This window comes from Bos mutus, chromosome 26 (genome assembly GCF_027580195.1).
Source record: "Bos mutus isolate GX-2022 chromosome 26, NWIPB_WYAK_1.1, whole genome shotgun sequence".
NCBI classification, from domain to species: domain Eukaryota; kingdom Metazoa; phylum Chordata; class Mammalia; order Artiodactyla; family Bovidae; genus Bos; species Bos mutus.
In genome coordinates, this window is record NC_091642.1 from 36331472 (window position 1) to 36350858 (window position 19387).

Below are 19387 nucleotides of genomic sequence, written 5' to 3' on the forward strand. Positions count from 1 at the left end.
GCAGCCTAGCCGAGCCGGAAGCAGTGACCAGTCGGGACCCGTAGGGAGAGGCGGGGAGCGGTGGTGGTGGTGGCGCTAACTGTGGTGGCTATTGTGGAGAGGCTTCAAGCAGGGGCGACGGGGCTGGTGCTGCAGCGGCTCGCTCAGGCCGTCGGTTGTCGCTGCAGACGTGGGCAAAAGAGGGAACGACGACTCAGCGAGCGCACTTGGCAGAGCAGGGAGGAGGGGAAGGGGTGTGTGAGGCGGGCCTTGAGTGTATTTGGGGTCGGGGAGAAGGACCTCGAAACTTGTTCCTCCTATGCTACTAGTTGATTGTTGTTTTCTTTTCTTTAATGGCAGATTTTGGAAACACCCCGCGTCTCCCTTCTCGAATTTCTCTCGGTTCTTGTCAGTTGATTCGTAGCCTAAAGTGAGTGAGCTTTTTAATGCAGTCAATGAATTCAGATGAGTGTGCGATGGATGAAAATAAAAGACGAGACGGGGTGCAAGGGTAGGAGGGTGTGGGAACAAGGTGATGACGGCAAGAGTAATTAACATTAATAGGGTTTTACTGTACCTGACACTGTTCTAAAACTCGTTATATATGGTAGCTCATTTATTGACTAACCCCTGTGAGACTGGTACTTTTACTAGCCTCACTTTATATAGGAGGAAACAGGCTCCCAGAGGTTAAGGAGCATGCTCAAAGAAAGCTATGAAAAGTGCAGAGACAGGATTTGCGTTCTGGCAGGCTGACCCTAGAACTTACCTCTAAACTCCGGACAATATTTCTCCCCTATCAGGGTGTGAAGAAAGTGAGGCCGTAAGGAGTGAGAGGCTGGTAAGGTTTGAATCTTTGTGATAGAACAGCTGAAGCAAGTAGTTTACATGATAAAAGGTGTGTGAGATCCAGATGTGTCTTATATGTAAGCAAGAGTAAAGTGGAAGCTGTCCTAAACCATCTCAACCTTGGCTAGGGTCTTCCTCTAGAGTTCTGTGGGACAGGGAAGAGAAATATACACCCATACACTTAAGTTTGGAAATGGAATAATAAAGATCACACTCAAAGGATTTAAAGATTGTTTGATGCAGCCACCTTATTTAGCAGATGAAGCCCAAAGAGACGAAGTAATTTATACAAGGAAGCCATGACTAGAAACATATTTTTTGTCTTGGATCTAGTGCGATGAAGATTAGGAAGTTCTTTCCTTTTTCTACTGTACTTGCTGTAGTGAATACTAGAATTTTTAAAATTTGACATATCATTTGATCTGGACTGGTTCCTCATATTTGTATGAATTGGTATTTATGACAAATAGTCAAATAATCCTTTCCTCCTCTGTTAATTTACATTCCAAATTCAATGTAATGCTGAAACCAGGAGCTGCTTCTAACATATCTGAGTGACAATTGAGATCTTTTAGTATTCCTAAGAATTTTTATTTAAAAATGAATAGAAACAAAAGAAAATTGTCTAGAGCAAAGGACAAGGTGGTTTACCTGGAAGAAACTAGGTTTAAAAGAAAAAGGAACTCATGAAAGTAGTTGGGGAATTTTTTTATCAATTGTTTATGTGCTATTCACAAATCCAGTAAGTCTAATATGGCATCCCATTCCAGTACTTTTGCCTAGGAAATCCCATGGACGGAGGAGCCTGGTAGGCTGCAGTCCATGGGGTCGCTAGAGTTGGACACGACTGAGCGACTTCACTTTCACTTTTCACTTTCATGCATTGGAGAAGGAAATGGCAACCCACTCCAGTGTTCTTGCCTGGAGAATCCCGGGAACGAGAAGCCTGGTGGGCTGCCGTCTATGGGGTTGCACAGAGTCAGACACGACTGAAGCTACTTAGCAGCAGCAGCAGTAATCAAAATGTTAGCATATTCCAGACAGGCAGTTTGTAACAGTTGAGATCATAGGCTTAAGAATCGAGTAGATCGCCTTAGCCATGCCATGTATTTCCTCCGTATAATTGATTTGCTTAACTTTGTCCTTGATTTCCTCATCTATAAAATGGAGGTTATAGTTCCTAACTTGCAGAATTAGAAGCGGTGTTTGTAAAGAAACTAATATAATGTCTGGAACAAAGTTGATGATAAATACACAGCAACTGTTACTCTGAATCAAATAGAAGTAACACATTGCTGAACCTTGTATGTCCTGACTTGGCAGCTTCTAGACCTGGTTTTAAAGGGCAAGGTAAAAGAGTAGTTTCCCTTGTTGGTATTAAGGTGGAAAATATTGATTCATTTTCTAAAGGGTATGTCTGTTATTTCAAAGTGAATGAGAGTTTTAGATGGCTAGATAGCCCCTGGTATACCTACTACAGTCCTTTATAACTATTGTGGCTTTTAAGGATAACTTGTATTTGAACTTTTCTGTTTCCAAAACTATGTATAACTTAGGTTCTAAGTAAACTGACTGTACTTCTTTATAGATGCATGGTCACGGAGGATATGACTCTGATTTTAGTGATGATGAACACTGTGGAGAATCTAGCAAAAGGAAGAAAAGGTAAGTAATTTTTTATTGATCTCTATTGCCAGTCCTTTCTAGATTGAGATGAGATATAAATAAATACTATTCAAAGTTTTTGGATTGTGTTTACATGTGAAGACAACAATGCTCTCTACTGAGTGAATTTTTATTCATTAAACTATAATGAATTGACTGTAAAATTTGAGAACAGTTGTGTGAAAGATAAAGTAATATTTATGTTGTGAAGGGATTTGTGGAAAGGGAAACAAAGGAAATCATTTGAAGCTTTTAAATTTCTCTATTGCGTGTACTTTTCATTCGACTGTCAAGGACTCTACTTGTGACTGTCATAGCTAAGAAGGCACTGGGTTGGTTGGTGGTCCCTTTTTCAGTACTTGACTTCAAAATGAGGTTAGTGTGGAGGATGAGATTGTGATGCAGTGCGATTCTTAAGATTCGGTGAATGAGCAGACTAAGTGGCCAGAAGCAGGACTCCATGGAAGTTTTTATTGAATGAAAGGGATAAAAACTGGTAGCAGATAAAGCCTGAGCCTTAAAAGGAGGCTATGTCTTGGTGGAGTAGCTGTGTTTAGGGGTATTGTGTTCAGCTTTCAGTGCTTAATGGATAATAATTTTATCTGTTAACTTAGGAGTGGTTGACTGATTCGTGTTAACGAAACTTAACAAAATTGGTTTATTATTTCACACTCAAGCAATATAGTAAGCGACTAATTGGGACTGGACACTCTTGTTGGGTACTCAGTCTTCGTGGATAACCAAAAGAATAGAAATAATTATGTAATAAATTATATTTTTATGTAATGAAAATGCTTTGCATTTTCAAAATTTTTCATTGAGAAATATTGTTTTGTTAGAATAGAATTTGAGCAAATTAATTGGATAGTCTTGTATACTCTAGGAGTATACCTGTTTATCTAACTAGAGCTGAACACCTATAATGTATATCATCTGTAATCAGCCCTTCTTTTTTCATGTTATCAATTATTGAAAGCTTTATTATCTCTACTTTGCAAACAAGGAAATTGTGGCACACAAAGATTTAAGTAATTTAAGATAGTAAATGACAGAGCCAAAATTTGAACCAAGGACCCTAGATGGTATGGCAGCAGAGCACATGCATTTGTTAGTCTGGTCTTCTCCATTTTAGAGGTATTAAATATTTAAGTTAAGATATTAATTAAAGTGTTGAAGACATAAAATGTCTCATTAAAGATCAATGAATCTTTAATAAGAGTTGAATTCTTTAAAACATGTTCCAATTAAGAAAATAATAAAGAAACAGGAAACACCCTTTGCAAAGAATGAACTCTTCTAATAATTTTTCTTAACACACCAGGACAGTTGAAGATGATTTACTACTCAAAAAGCCATTTCAGAAAGAAAAACATGGAAAGGTGGTTCATAAACAAGTTGCAGCAGAATTGCTGGATAGGTACGATACTTCAAATTAAATTACTTTTTTTTTCTTTGTTTAAGATGTTGGTTGTTTGATTATATTGATTAAATACAGACATTTGAATTTGTTTAAAATTTTTCCTAACAGGGAAGAAGCAAAAAATAGAAGGTTTCATCTCATAGCTATGGATGCTGTATCCTTTTTATATTCCTGGGTTTTATGACGAATACAGTTTTTAAAGTCTGCTGCTTTCCAGGTGGCTCAGATGGTAAAGAATCTGCCTGCAATGTAGGAGAGACCTGGGTTCGATCTCTGGGTCAGGAAGATCCTCTGGACAAGGAAATGGCTACACACTCCAATATTCTTGCCTGGAGAATCTCTTGGATAGAGAAGCCTCGTGGGCTACAGCCCACAGGGTTGCAAAGAGTTAGACACGACTAAGCAACTAATACTTTCAGTTCAGTTCAGTCGCTCAGTCGGGTCCGACTCTTTGCGACCCCATGAATCGCAGCACACCAGGCCTCCCTGTCCATCACCATCTCCCAGAGTCCACTCAAATTCATGTCCATCAAGTTGGTGATGCCATCCAGCCATCTCATCCTCCGTTGTCCCCCTTCTCCTCCTGCCCCCAATCCCTCCCAGCATCAGAGTCTTTTCCAGTCAGTCAACTCTTCACGTGAGGTGGCCAAAGTACTGGAGTTTCAGCTTTAGCATCATTCCTTCCAAAGAACACCCAGAGCTGATCTCCTTTAGAATGGACTGGTTGGATCTCCTTGCAGTCCAAGGGACTCTCAAGAGTCTTTTCCAACACCACAGTTCTAAAGCATCAATTCTTTGGTGCTCAGCTTTCTTCACAGTCCAACTCTCGCATCCATACATGACCACAGGAAAAACCATAGCCTTGACTAGACGGACCTTTGTTGCCAAATAATGTCTCTGCTTTTGAATATGCTATCTAGGTTGGTCATAATTTTCTTCCAAGGAGTAAGCATCTTTTAATTTCATGGCTGCAGTCACCATCTGCAGTGATTTTGGAGCCCAAAAAGATAAAGTCTGACACTGTTTCCACTGTTTCCCCATCTGTTTGCCATGAAGTGATGGGACCAGATGCCATGATCTTCGTTTTCTGAATGTTGAGCTTTAAGCCAACTTCTTCACTCTCCACTTTCACTTTCATCAAGAGGCTCTTTAGTTCTTCACTTTCTGCCATAAGGGTGGTGTCACCTGCATATCTGAGGTTATTGATATTTCTCCCGGCAATCTTGATTCCAGCTTGTGCTTCCTCCAGCCCAGCATTTCTCGTGATGTACTCTGCATAGAAGTTAAATAAGCAGGGTGACAATATACAGCCTTGACATACTCCTTTTCCTATTTGGAACCAGTCTGTTGTTCCATGTCCAGTTCTAACTGTTGCTTCCTGTCCTGCATACAGGTTTCTCAAGAGGCAGGTCAGGTGGTCTGGTCTTCCCATCTCTTTCAGAATTATACTTTACTTACTTCATAAAATCTTGTGAAGTTAGATGTAAATTTTATAAGTGTTTATTGATGTGGAATTTTGCCTTTTATACTTTTGAATACAGTTCTCTTTTTACTAATATGTAAGAAAGATTTAGAAACAAAAAATAATAAAATGTATTACTAATTTCCTATAAATAGGTTTACAAAGTCCTTGAATTTGCATATATTTTTCCAACCTGTTTTTGCCAAGCTATCGACGTTTCTCATTTTTATACTATTGTCTTTAGTCTCATCTTAACTCTTATTCTTTTCTTACCTGGTTCTTAGCTCTTTAAGTTCTTCTAAAACTGATATTTAATAATAGATCTGTTTGTGAACTATCTCAGGCCTGTTGTGGCTTCAAGTTTCAGGCATAACTTAGGGCTGTCTTTAAGCTATACCTTGTTTCCCTCTTATAGCTATGTCTTAGCCTAACTTTTTGGTAAGACTGTGGGCTTAATTACACTAGCTGCTACCACTAGACATCCATATTACCTTTGGAAGTATTGGAGAATAAAAATATTTTGGGATATTTATAACTATTGTCAGGACACAGAGAAGGAGACGGTGGCAATTAGATATACTTGCTATTCTGTAGATACCAGTTTCACTTGATTTTTCCTGATCATTTATAGAAGTTCTTGTCACCAATTTATTTATTCCACTTATCTCCTAACCCAGTAAGTTAGCTTTCCCATGGATGTCATCTGCCCCTTGTTCCTTTACCTTTCAACATCTGTGCCTTCTATTACACACCATTCAGTTGGAGGTGTTGGGGCATCTAGTTACTGTCTGATGGGGTGAAAGTCCAGATACCCTTTTCTGGAGTAGGTGGAGGTTGGGGTCATACATTTTCTGAAATGTTTGGCTAGAGTAGAGTAGTTATTGCCTACAAATTATCTTGTTAGGCTGTCTCTCTCCTGGTTATTTTGTTAGAGGGAGCAGCCTTTTGTTGAATTTTTTTTTTTTTTTTTTTTGGTATCTCCATGTTGCCAGCTTCTTTGCCTCCAAGTCTAGGATTTACTAAGACAAAAGAAAACCTGGGGAACTCACTACCATGTCATACCATGAATCCTGAGGTTCTTAGCTGGTCTGCCTTCTCTTTACTTTTCAGAGTCTTCTTATGTTTGTTTTATATATAATTTCCAAGGTATTTAGTTCTTAGTGAGAGGAACAGGAAGAAGTGCAGTTGACCCTTGAACAACAGAGGGTTTAAACTGTGTGGGTCCCCTTATATAAGGATTTTTGTTTTACTATTTTACTTGTGTAAGTAAGGGTATTTATTTTACTGTGATACTAACGATCTGCACTTAGTTAAATCTGCAAATGCAGAAGGCTAGCTGTATGTTATATGCAGATTTTGGACCTAGCAGAGGTAGGTACCTCTGTTTAAGGTCCTATTTAAGGGTTAACTGTACATCTTTGCTCCATCTTCCTGGAAGCAAAGTCCCACCTACCACTTGTTCTTGTAAATAAAAGTTTTTTTGTAACACAGCTATGTTCATTCATTTAGATGTTATCTGTGCTTACTTTCATGCTAAAATGGCAGAGCTGAGTAGTTTGACAGAGACCATATGGCCTGCATATTTTACTAGTTACAGAAAAAGTTTGCTGACCTGAGTCCTGAATGATTTAGTGACTCGCCAGTGTCACATGACCAGTTAGTGATAAACTGAGAATTAGAACCCAGATCTCTGGGTATCTAGTTTTTCTTATTTTCTTTTCTGAGGTGTTAATTGCTTTGTTTCCCATTTTGGAATTATGTTTTGATTCGCTACTCTATTAGTACACACTGTGATCAATTAAATCACTGTTTATCTTTAGTATAATAGGGTGTGAAAGTGAAAATGTTAGTCACTCAGTCACTCACTCACCCTATTCTTTTGTGACCCCATGGACTGTAGCCTGCCAGGACCCTCTGTCCGTGGAACTTCCTGGACAAGAATACTGGAATGAGTTGCCATTTCCTCCTCCAGAGGATCTTCCTGATCCAGGGATGGAACCCACGTCTCCTGCAATACAGGCAGATTCTTTACTGCTGAGCTGCTAGGGAAGTAAACATAAGAGGATATGGTCACAGACAGTATAATGTCAGTTCTGTTGTGTGTGTTCAGCTCTAGAGAGAATACCATTGAGCTTTTTAAAACAAGAAGTAAAATGCTCATATATCTTGTTATATTGCCTTGAAAATAAATATGACTGCAGCTTATTGAATATTAAAAGAGAACAGAAAAAATAACATCTAATTTCTTATATTCTTTTTGAAAGCCTCAGGACTTAATATTATAAAAGTTATATCTTCTATTTTGGAATCTTTATTGTTACCAAAATAGCTAAATTATATTTTATAATAATGGAAGTTAAATTCTCCTTGCCTTTAACTTTAGAAACTATAATTTATTTTTCATATCATGATGATTAAAATGAATGGTGGTGTGAGGCTGTATGCAGTTCCCAATAGAATAGGAAACTGTCCTTCTCCGCATAGTTATTGCCTGAAAACATTCAAAGCAATATAAAGAGTATTTGATAGAAAGTGAAAGTCCCTCTACTCTAGTGTTCACTCTTAGCAGTTTAAAATTTACCCTTTTAGATTTTTTATTTATAACCATCTATTTTATTTATAACCATCTAGCCTACCAGGCTCCTCCCTCCATGGGATTCTCCAGGCAAGAAGGAGTGGGTTGCCACTTCCTTCTCCAGTGGATCTTCCCAACCCAGGGATCGAACCCTGGTCTCCCGCATTGCAGGCAGACGCTTTAACCTCTGAGCCACCAGGGAAGCCCATAACCATGTATAGTATTCGCATATTTTAAAAAAACTAAGCGGACTCATGCTTTTTCCCCCTACTCACTAATATGTCATTGACACAGGACTACTCTTGAGCAAATAAAATCCTTAATTTTTTGCATTTCAGTATCAAAGGCATACAAAGTTTGTAAATGACTATATTTTATATTATGGTGGCAAAAAAGAAGACTTCAGACGATTGGGGTAAGTGTCATGAAGTGTATTTTACAATGGGAGATGGGTATGAAGACTCACAGCTACTGTGTCTTCTCATTTTCTCCTGCTTTCCATTTTGGTTTTGTTGTTATATCATCAGTGGAGAGGCCATACGTAGCTTCTAGCCAGCCAGCTCATTGAGAACTAATTTCTCTGGCAACAGGCCTTGGGCCAGATCTGGCCTGCTGAGCCAGATCTGATCGGGCAATAACAGCATATGTGAGGGATACTCATGTGCCTGATTTTCAGTGGTTTTTGTTTTCCACAAGAATTTTTGAAATAATGAACTTTTTAAACTTCAGGTTTGGATTGCTTTTTAAAAGGTAAGGCAAACAAGAGACCTCACTCTAATATTTCCTACACATGAAATTTCTTCTTATATCTGAGGCTCTTCTTTCAGAGCCTCTTAGTTTTGTGTGGATTTTACTCTCTTGGTTTAACGATTTTCTGAATTGGTAAAGCCCTAAAAAACTCCATACCAGCTCATCTATCCCAAACTTTTCTCTCAATTTAGGCTATGTTCTCCAACAATCCCTTTTTCTACCCCTAAACTGCTGTCATCTTAAAAAATCATCTTTAGATCTCTTCCTTCTTTACTCAGTCTTCCTAAGAAGCTGTAGTAATATGAGGTGTGGAAAAGTTCTTCATATATTTTAAAAATTAGATCTCAATAGGATGGTGTTGCTGACTGATTTCAGATTTTGAAACTTAAATTTTCATTCATTTTCCTTGTCCATTTAGTGTTTATCCAGATTTCTCATTCTAGCTTTGGTAATTTACCACCCTTTGTATAATTGGACCAGCACTTGAAATGGGTGGATCCCTTATGCATTCAAGTTGTTTGTGTAGCAGCACAGTTTTTATAACTGCCTTTTTAAAATACTGAAATATTTTTAATAAATGTATACATATATATGCTTCATATAAAACTATCTTTATGTATCTTATTTTTACTCAGGTGCTCACAACCTTACACAACTGTTTAACTTAAATTTGACTAATTTTGTGTTCACATTGAAATTGGTTTTTCAGGGAAAATGATAAGACAGACATGGATGTTATACGAGAAAATCATAGATTCCTATGGAATGAGGAGGATGAAATGGACATGAATTGGTAATTGTAGCCATGTGAGACATAATAGATCAAATGCTATAGTCCTGTCTCTCCTGTTCCCTGAGTGTTTTCTTACTTTGTCCACCTGCAAAACATTTGGCCCCTGAATGGAACAGTTCTGAATCAAGGACATAAAACCATGCCTCCAATTATTGAATTTGGTTTGATTCTTTGGGTAATTGTTAACAATTTTAACTTCTCATTGCTTGACTTTGTCTTTAAAAAATAATTTATAACACGTTTACAATATTATTTGTTGTAATATGCTTCTTTTAAAATTTTAAAAATATTTTGGGAAACTGTAAAACCCAAAAATTGTTTTAAAAATTCAAACATTACAGAGGATAAAAAGTAAAGATTAAGTCTCCTTCTCATCTTTGACTATCAGCCTTCCAGTTTCCCTCCCTAGTGCCCACTACTAATAGTTAATATTCAGATATTCTATGCACGTGTAAATAATAGACCTCTTTTAAGACATTAGTATTTATATCATATGCCTTTTTTGACATTGCTTCCAAGTAGTGAATAGGGGTTGAATTTCTAACTATATAAGATTTATATTAAAAAAAAAAGATTTATAATTTTTTAATGAGTCTAGGGAGAAGAGACTTGCGAAGAAATACTATGATAAATTATTCAAGGAATACTGCATAGCAGATCTCAGCAGATACAAAGAAAATAAGGTATGCCTTCCATGTATTTGTAGGTTTTTATTCATATACAGTATTACTTTTTAATATAGTGTATGCCCCATATTATTATTTTAAGATGCTAATTCAAGTCTAGGTGGTTCTGTATTTATGAAATACCAGTTGGACCATTTAACCTCTATACCTGTGGAATTTACAAAGGGCCTCTAAGTCAAGGGTGCCGCTGTGTGAGCTGGAACATGAAAAGTCTAAAATTAAACACAAGTGGCTACTGGATCTTGTTTTATCCTGACTCTAATCCAGAGCCCTTACTGATTGTAAGGAATGATTTGACAGTGCACAGTATTGTCTTGTTTCACAAATGATGCTTGAAATTGGTAGGCTTTATTTTTCAAACTGATCACCATTTATAAAGCAGCAGAAGCACATATTCTTCTATATTAATGCCTTTGTCTATTCTAGTAAAACTAGCTTTCATCATTGTCAGTAATGACAAATTGCCCTTCCTGCTTTATATTCTATTTTAGTTAATATTAATTTTTTTTAATTGAAGTACAGTTGATCTACAATATTGTATTTCTGATATATAGCAAATTGACTTGGTTATATGTATATATTTTATCTCAATTCTTTTGTGTGATTGGTTATTATATTTAATATAGTTCCCTGTGCTATACAGTAAGTCTTTGTTGTTTATCTATTTTACATATGATGGTGTGTATCTATAATTTTATACTAATCTATTCCTTCCCCACATTCCCCTTTGGTAACCATAAATTTGTTCTTCTGTATGAGTCCGTTTCTGTATTGTAAATAAATTCATGTGTACTGTTTTTTAGATTTCACATCTAAATGATACATTTGTCTATTTTATTTAGTATGATAATATCTAGGTTAATAGTTGGATAATATCCATCTCTGTTGCTGCAAATGACATTACTTCATTCTTTTAATGGCTAACTAGTGTTCCATTCTGTGTGTGTGTGTGTGTGTGTGTATGTGTACACACCACATCTTTTTTATCCATTCAACTGTTGACACTTAGGTTGCTTCTGTGTCTTAACTGTTGTAAATAGTGCTGTTATGAACATTGGGGTGCATGTATCTTTTTGAATTAGAGTTTTTGTTTTTTCTGGATAATGCCCAAGAGTGAGATTGCTGGATCGTGCTCAATTTTTAGATTTTTAAGGAACTTCTGTAGTTTTTCCACAGCGACTGCACCAGTTGGCATTCCCACCAACAGTGAAGAAGAGTTCCCCTTTCTCCACAGCCTCTCCACCATTTATAATTTGTACATTTTTTGATGATAGCCTTCCTGACTGATGTGAAGTGATACCTAATCGTAGTTTTGATTTGCATTTCTCTAATAATTAGTGATGTTGAGCATCGGGTTGCCATTTCCTTCTCCAATGCATGAAAGTGAAAAGTGAAAGTGAAGTCGCTCAGTCGTGTCCGACTCTTAGCGACCCCGTGGTCTGCAGCCTACCAGGCCCCTCTGTCCATGGGATTTTCCAGGCAAGAGTACTGGAGTGGGGTGCCATTGCCTTCTCCAAATAATTAGTGATGTTGAGCATCTTTTCATGTGCCTACTGGCCATCTGTATATTGTCTTTGGAGAAGTGTCTATTTAGGTCTTCTGCCCATTTTTTGATTGGATTTTTTAGTTTTTGTTACTGAGCTATATGAGCTGTTTGTATGTTTTCGAAATTAAGCTCTTGTTGGTCTTATCATTGCAAATATTTTCTCCAATTCTGTAGATTGTCTTTTCATTTTGTTTATGGATTCCTTTGCTTTGTAAAATTTTTAAGTTTAAATAGATCTTGTTTGTTTATTTTTGTTTTTCTTTTTCCTTGTGAAACTAACCTAAGAAAAGTTTGTTACAATTTATTTCAAAGAATGTTTTGCCTGTGTTCTCTTCTAGGAATTTTTTTGGTATATCATCTGTATTTAAGTCTTTAAGCCATTTTGAATGTTTTTTGTGTGTGGTATGAAGGACTGTTCTACCCTCATTGATTTACATGCAGCTATCCAGTTTTCCCAATACTTTTTGCTAAACATTGTATATTTTGCTAAACTTTTTGCTCCATTGTATATTCTTGCCTCCTTTGTCAAAGATTAATTGACCATAGGTGTGTGGGTTTGTTTTCTCAGGATTAGTTTGGCAATTCTAAGTCTTTTGTGATTCCATATAAGTTTTAGGATTATTTGTTGTAGTTCTGTGAAAAATGTTGTGGGTAATTTGATAGGCATTGCATTAATCTGTATGTTGCTTTGGGTAGTATGGCCATTTTATCTGTATTAATTCTTCCAATCCAAAAGTGGGGGATATTTTTCCATTTTTATTGAATCTTCTATTTTTTTGTTAATCTATAGTTCTCAGCATATAAATCTGTTCACTTTCTTGATTGTTTATTCATAGTTTGTTTTTGGATGTGATTTTAAGTGAAATTGTTTTTTACTTTCTGTTTCTGTTATTTCATTGTTAGCATGAAGAAATACAGCAGATTTATGTTAATTTTGTATCCTGCTGCCTTGTTGAATTCATTTATCAGTTTTAATAGTTTTTGTATAGTCTAGGGTTTTCTGTATAGAGTATCATGTTATCTGCATAGAATGACAATTTTACCTCTTCCCTTCCTATTTGGATATGTTTTATTTCTTTTCCTTGTCTGATTGCTGTGACTAGGAGTTCCAGTTCTATGTTGAGTAGAATTGATGAGTGTGTACATCCTTGTCTTGTTCCAGCTTTAGCAAGAAAACTTTCAGCTTTTCACCATTTAATATAATATTGGCTGTGGGTTTGTCACAAATGACTTTTATTATGTTGATCTATCTTCCCACTATACCCACTTTGGTGAGTTTTTGTCATGAATTGATGTTAAACTGTATCAGATACTTTTTTTGCATCTGTTGAGATGATCTTGTGGTTTTGTCTTTTTTTGTTGATGTATCAGCTTGATCGATTCACATATGTTGAACTGTCCTTGTGACCCTGAAATGAATCCAACTTGATTATGGTGTGTGATCCTTTTTATGTGTAGTTGGATTCAGTTTGCTCATACTTGGTTGAGGAATTTTGCATCTATGTATATATATATGTTCATCAAAGATACTGTCCTATAATTTTCCTTTTTGTTAATGTCTTTGTCTGGTTTTAGTGTCAGGGTGATAGTGGCTTCATAGGGTGGCTTTGGGAGCATTCCCGCCTCTTCAGTCTTTTGGAAGAGTTTGAGAAGGATTGGTGTAAGTTCTTCTCTGTATGTTTGGTGAAATTCCCCAAAGAAGCCATCCAGTCCTGGACTTTTGTTTGCAAAGAGTTTTTCAAATTACAGATTATATTTCACTTGTAGTGATTGGCCTGTTTCTTCTTGATTCAGTTTTTGCAGTCTATTTCTAGAAACTTGTCCGTTTCTTCCAGGTAGTCCATTTTGTTTGTATGTAGTTGTTCATTATAGCTTACTTGATTTTTCTTTATTTCTATGGTATCGGTTATTATTTCTCCTTTTTCATTTCTTATTTTATTTATTTGGGTCCTCTGTTTTCTTCTTGGTGAGCCTGCCCAGAGGTTTGTCGATATTGTTTATCCTTTCAAAAACCAGCTCTTGGTTTTCCTGATTTTTCTGCTGTTTTTTAATCTCTATTTTATTTCTTCTCTGATGTTTATTATTTCCTTCCTTCTGCTAACTTTCAGTTCAGTTCAGTCGCTCAGTCGTGTCCGACTCTTTGCCACCCCATGAATCGCAGTACGCCAGGCCTCCCTGTCCATCACCAACTCCCGGAGTTCACTCAAACTCATGTCCATCGAGTCGGTGCTGCCATCCAGCCATCTTATCCTCTGTCGTCCCCTTCTCCTCCTGCCCCCAATCCCTCCCAGCATCAGAGTCTTTTCCAGTGAGTCAACTCTTGGCATGAGGTGGCCAAAGTACTGGAGTTTCAGCTTTAGCATCAGTCCTTCCAATGAACACCCAGAACTGATCTCCTTTAGAATGGACTGGTTGGATCTCCCTGCAGTCCAAGGCATTCTCAAGAGTCTTCTCCAACACCACAGTTCAAAAGCATCAATTCATTAGCGCTCAGCTTTCTTCACAGTCCAACTCTCACATCCATACATGACCACAGGAAAAACCATAGCCTTGACTAGACGGACCTTTGTTGCCAAGTAATGTCTCTGCTTTTGAATATGCTATCTAGGTTGGTCATAACTTTCCTTCCAAAGAGTAAGCGTCTTTTAATTTCATGGCTGCAGTCACCATCTGCAGTGATTTTGGAGCCCCAAAAAATAAAGTCTGACACTGTTTCCACTGTTTCCCCATCTATTTGCCATGAAGTGATGGGACTGGATGCCATGATCTTAGTTTTCTGAATGTTGAGCTTTAAGCCAACTTTTTCACTCTCCTCTTTCACTTTCATCAAGAGGCTTTTTAGTTCCTCTTCACTTTCTGCCATAAGGGTGGTGTCATCTGCATATCTGAGGTTATTGATATTTCTCCTGGCAATCTCGATTCCAGCTTGTGTTTCTTCCAGTCCAGCGTTTCTCATGATGTACTCTGCATAGAAGTTAAATAAGCAGGGTAACAATATACAGCCTTGACGTACTCCTTTTCCTATTTGGAACCAGTGTGTTGTTCCATGTCCAGTTCTAACTGTTGCTTCCTGACCTGCATATGAGTTTCTCAAGAGGCAGATCAGATGTTCTGGTATTCCCATCTCTTTCAGAATTTTCCGTATGACTTTAGGAAGAAAATTTTTTTTAAAAATTGACATTTTCCTTGTTTTTTTGAGGAAAGTCTGTATCACTGTGAACTTCCCTCTAAGAACTGCTTTTGTTGCATCCCATAGATTTTGTATGGTTATATCTTCATTGTTTTCAATCTCGATTTTTTTTAATTTCCTCTTTAATTTCATTGTTGATCCATTGGTTTTTAGTAGCATGTTGTTTAGTCTCCACGTAATCATTTTTTTAAATTACACTGCAGGCGTTTTTTAATTTATTCATTTTAATCTTGATTCTGATGGGTCTTTTGTTGCTGTACATAGGCTTTCTCTAGTTGTGGTGCCCAGGCTTCTCATTTCAGTGGCTTTTCTGGTTGGACTGCATGGGTTTCTTAATTGCAGTGACCTGTCTTGTTGCACAGCAAGGGCTCTAGGGTACATGGGTTTCAGGAGTTGGGCATGAGCTCAGCAGTTGCAGCTCGTGGGCTTTGGTACACAGGCTCAGCAGTTGTGATGCACAGGCCTAAGTTGCCCTGTGGCATGTGGAATCTTCCCAGACCAGGGATCAAGCCCATGTCCCCTCTACTGGAAGGTGAATTCTTAACCTCTGGACCACCAGGGAAGTCCCTGCGTGTACTCATGGCAGAACCATGCTCTTTTATGTGCACACTCCCAATTTTGGCCTGAGTCACACTCCAGGCCCTTGAGGCTGCTCCAAACAGCCACATCGAGTACAAGTGATAGAAATAAAGAAAAGAAAATGAAGTCACTCAGTCATGTCCAACTTTTTGTGATGCTATGGACTGTAGCCCTCCAGGCTTCTCCATCCATAGGATTTTCCAGGCAAGAATACTAGAGTAGGCTGCCATTTTCTTCTCCTTGGGATCTTCCTGACCCAGGGATCGAACTCAGGTCTTCTGCATTGTGGGCAGACTCTTTACCCTCTGAGCCACAAGGGAATCCCAAGTGGTAGAACTAAGACATGAACCCAAACAATCTGACTCCAAAGACTGTACTCTCTTGTATTCCAGTATTCTGTTTCATTATTGTACTGTACTTCTTTTTTTCCTATCAGTGTTATAGAACAGTATCTATTTTTTATTCATTTGCATACCTTGTGCCTGGCACCTATAACTTTAAATAGAAAGTTTAAAAGTAAAGAAGATTGTTTCTTAACAGGTTGGTAATTATTCAGATAAATTTTTAAGTACCGGGAATCCTACAAGGAAAGAAAAAACTATTGTGATGGGAATTAGGTTTACTTTTTAGATAAGTATCATATTGTCAGTTGTTGGCTCCATGTTAAGATTTAAATATGGTTTAAATAATGTTTAAGTTTACTCTAGCATACATGTATTTTTTTTTCCTCATCAGTTTGGATTTAGGTGGCGAGTAGAAAAAGAAGTAATTTCAGGAAAAGGTAATTTCTTTTTCATTTCAGTTTTTAATAGGATACAGTTATTTTATAGAATCGAAGTCATTGGGTAAGATTATTCTTACTGTGATTGTCTACAAAATACAAAGTAAAAGTAGAGAAGGTGTATTAAAGATATATTGCTGACAAAGGTCAAAATATGATCCTTTAGTGGTTTTTACCTTTAGAATTTTTGCTTTTAGGATATTAAGTTGCAGATAAGTAGAAAATGTTTAAAAGTTAAAAGCTTCCTAGCAAGGAAACTGTCAATAGATGAAGACTTGAGTTTTTCCCCTAATTAATTTTTGGAGTAATGAGTTGGTATTACTGTATTCTAGTCAAATCTACATTTTGCAAGTAGAAATTAAATATTACTTTGCCCCTTACAGAATTTTTAGACAGGCTAGTTTACTTTGAGGAGTCACTGAATTTGAGTCTAAATATTTAGTCTTAGAACAAAAGACCAAGCATTTTGTAGACAATCAGTAGCATTTTCTATGCATTGTAATCTATTCATGAAATTTTTCTGAAAATGTAATATCTCTATACTGTCTCATGTTATAAAATTAAGTATTTATTGAGCATTGCATTTTAAGTGTTAATGCTTCTGAAAACTATATAGGAACAATCATTAAGAAAATATTTTAAGCTAAAGTAACTTAAAAACCTCTTAAACTGAAAATAAAGGTTTCATTTTTAAATGATACACATTTATGCCATCAGTGTGGTTTATATACATTTTCCATAAATTATAATCAGCCTGAAAGGTACTCTAGAGGAGAAGGAAAAAGAATAATTTTAAAGCTATTTTTTAAACTTTTCTTAGCATTACATTTTAGTTTGTGCTTTTACCTAATTGAAATATCTGTCACAGTTTTAAAATTTTGTAGTTTTATTGAGTGGAATTTTTAAGTGATGATAAGTAATGCTGCCTTTTAAAAAAAATTGATGGACATTCTCTAAATTCATATAATTGAAAAAAGTTTTAATTGAGAAGGGGAAAGAAAGCCATTTGCTGTGATTCCTGAAGTTATAATCTTGTGTTTTAATGATAAACAAATTGCTCAACATGTACAGATTTAATGAACTATTCATTTGGAATGAGTAATACAATGCCAGTTTAGAAAAGTTATCAGCCTTTGGACTGGTCATTTTCCAAATTCATTTTGTTAATCTCTTTTTTTATGAAAAGTTCAGATTTGTTCCTATTGGTACAATTAATTTAGATATAAGTGCTTTCTTTTCAGGTTGTACAAATAAGTTTGATCTTTCTTTTTCTGTTAAAGTCAATAGTTAATTATTGAGTAGTTTTTTTTTTTCCCTCTTGGATCATCAATATTAGTCCTTTTTTACAGAGCTTTTAATATACAGTGAGTATGTAATGTTGATTTTAGTGTCACGTGATTCTAAAATTTAGAACATCGAGTTGGATTACTTATTCTATTTAATCTCAAAATGCTATAACACTTTAAAATGTGCTTTAAATGTCGTTTTATGCTGGTGCTTAAAATAAATACCATATGTTAATACCTTAAAGTATCAATGTCAATAATATTGAAAAAGGTTGACCCAGGTACAGTGCATGTACTTTGGAAGATACATTTTTTCTTTTAAGGTATTAGTGAGTACACTTTTTTAGTGCTTCCGTTTTCCAAAGTGTAAGATTCCTTCACTCGGAGTCACTAAAAATCTGTTTTTAAATATAAACAGTTAACTTGAGAGTCAACTATTTATCAAGTAAGAATTCCAGAACTGATTTTTTTTTTAAAACAGTGCATTCAGCAACTTGATTTGACTTTTGAACATACCATAATTATTGTGCTTAGTTTTTTGACGTAGACTTTATAAACTAAGAATTTATGTCATGTATGTAATGTATGTTGAATAAATTTCAGAGATAATACCTGATTGTAGATAAATACTGTCACCAACCACCATAGCTAATATTCCTTCCTTTATTTACAGGCCAATTTTGCTGTGGAAATAAATCTTGTGATAAAAAAGAAGGCTTAAAGAGTTGGGAAGTTAATTTTGGTTATACTGAGCATGGTGAAAAAAGAAATGCACTTGTTAAATTAAGTAAGTTGACTTTAGATGGGTTGTGACTGATTCCTTCAAAGTTTAGTAATTCAGATTGAAAATATATAGGCAATTTAAGATTCAATTTAAAATGCTTAAGGTATCTTGGAAACTCTCTTTTTCTCAGAGCTTGCTAAAGTTTCAAAGAACTTTTGAGCCTGAAACTTCTTTCTCAGCATTTCCATGACATTTAGATGAAATAGTGCTAATGCCAAATGTATACCAGTAATTTGTAAAGTGAAGACCTCTGTCTGTTAATTTGAGAATGTCAGTGTAGATTGAGATGCCAAGTGGGAGTCAGAGTGGTATCAGAAAAGGCACTGTAAAATCTCACATTAGTTAATAGCCATATTGTTATGGTATAGGTAATAAATCTGCTCTCTTTGTGTCAAAAAAGAAAAAAAATTTAAGAGGGCAAAGTGTTTGCGATATCTGTCTTAAAAGTTTAGGATTATAACCCAGAATATAGCATTTTCTCTTAATACGCATATTTAGAATCTGTTGCTCATCCTTTTTTTTCCCCTGAGCTAGTCTTTTGTGTGTTGGCGTCTTCTCTGCATCATGTTAACAACTTTCTCTGGTTCCTAAATAAATGTGTTATAAGAGTGTTCTGCCCCCTCCAGGTAGAGGTCAAGGATTTCCCCGTATTCTAGTTCAGTTCAGTTCAGTCGCTCAGTCATGTCCGACTTTGTGACCCCATGGACTGCAACACGCCAGGCCTCCCTGTCCGTCATCAACTCCTGGAGTTTACCCAAACTCATGCCCATTGAGTCGGTGGTACCATCCAACCATCTCATCCTCTGTCATTCCCTTCTCCTGCCTTCAATCTTTCCCAGCATCAGGGTCTTTTCAAATAAGTCAGCTCTTCGCATGAGGTGGCCAAAGTGTTGGAGTTCAGCTTCAACATCAGTCCTTCCAGTGAATGTTCAAGACTGATTTCCTTTAGGATGGACTGGTTGGATCTCCTTGCAGTCCAAGGGACTCTCAAGAGTCTTCTCCAACACCACAATTCAAAAGCATCAATTCTTTGGCTCTCAGC

General features: G+C 36.5%; 1 protein-coding gene across 1 annotated transcript in view; it reads left to right on the forward strand.

Annotated features, from left to right (window-relative positions):
* The first annotated feature begins 46 nt into the window (after positions 1-46).
* The window catches only part of LOC102268514 (protein FRA10AC1), a 40412-nt gene continuing 21071 nt past the window's right edge, over positions 47-19387 (forward strand). The window contains exons 1-10 of the mRNA XM_070363362.1: positions 47-233; positions 340-409; positions 2417-2493; positions 3815-3910; positions 4022-4067; positions 8289-8365; positions 9410-9493; positions 10092-10176; positions 16230-16275; positions 18235-18348. Of these exons, the coding sequence (XP_070219463.1) occupies positions 2417-2493; positions 3815-3910; positions 4022-4067; positions 8289-8365; positions 9410-9493; positions 10092-10176; positions 16230-16275; positions 18235-18348 (625 nt within the window). The 5' untranslated portion in view covers positions 47-233; positions 340-409. The remainder of the gene's footprint in view (positions 234-339; positions 410-2416; positions 2494-3814; positions 3911-4021; positions 4068-8288; positions 8366-9409; positions 9494-10091; positions 10177-16229; positions 16276-18234; positions 18349-19387) is intronic.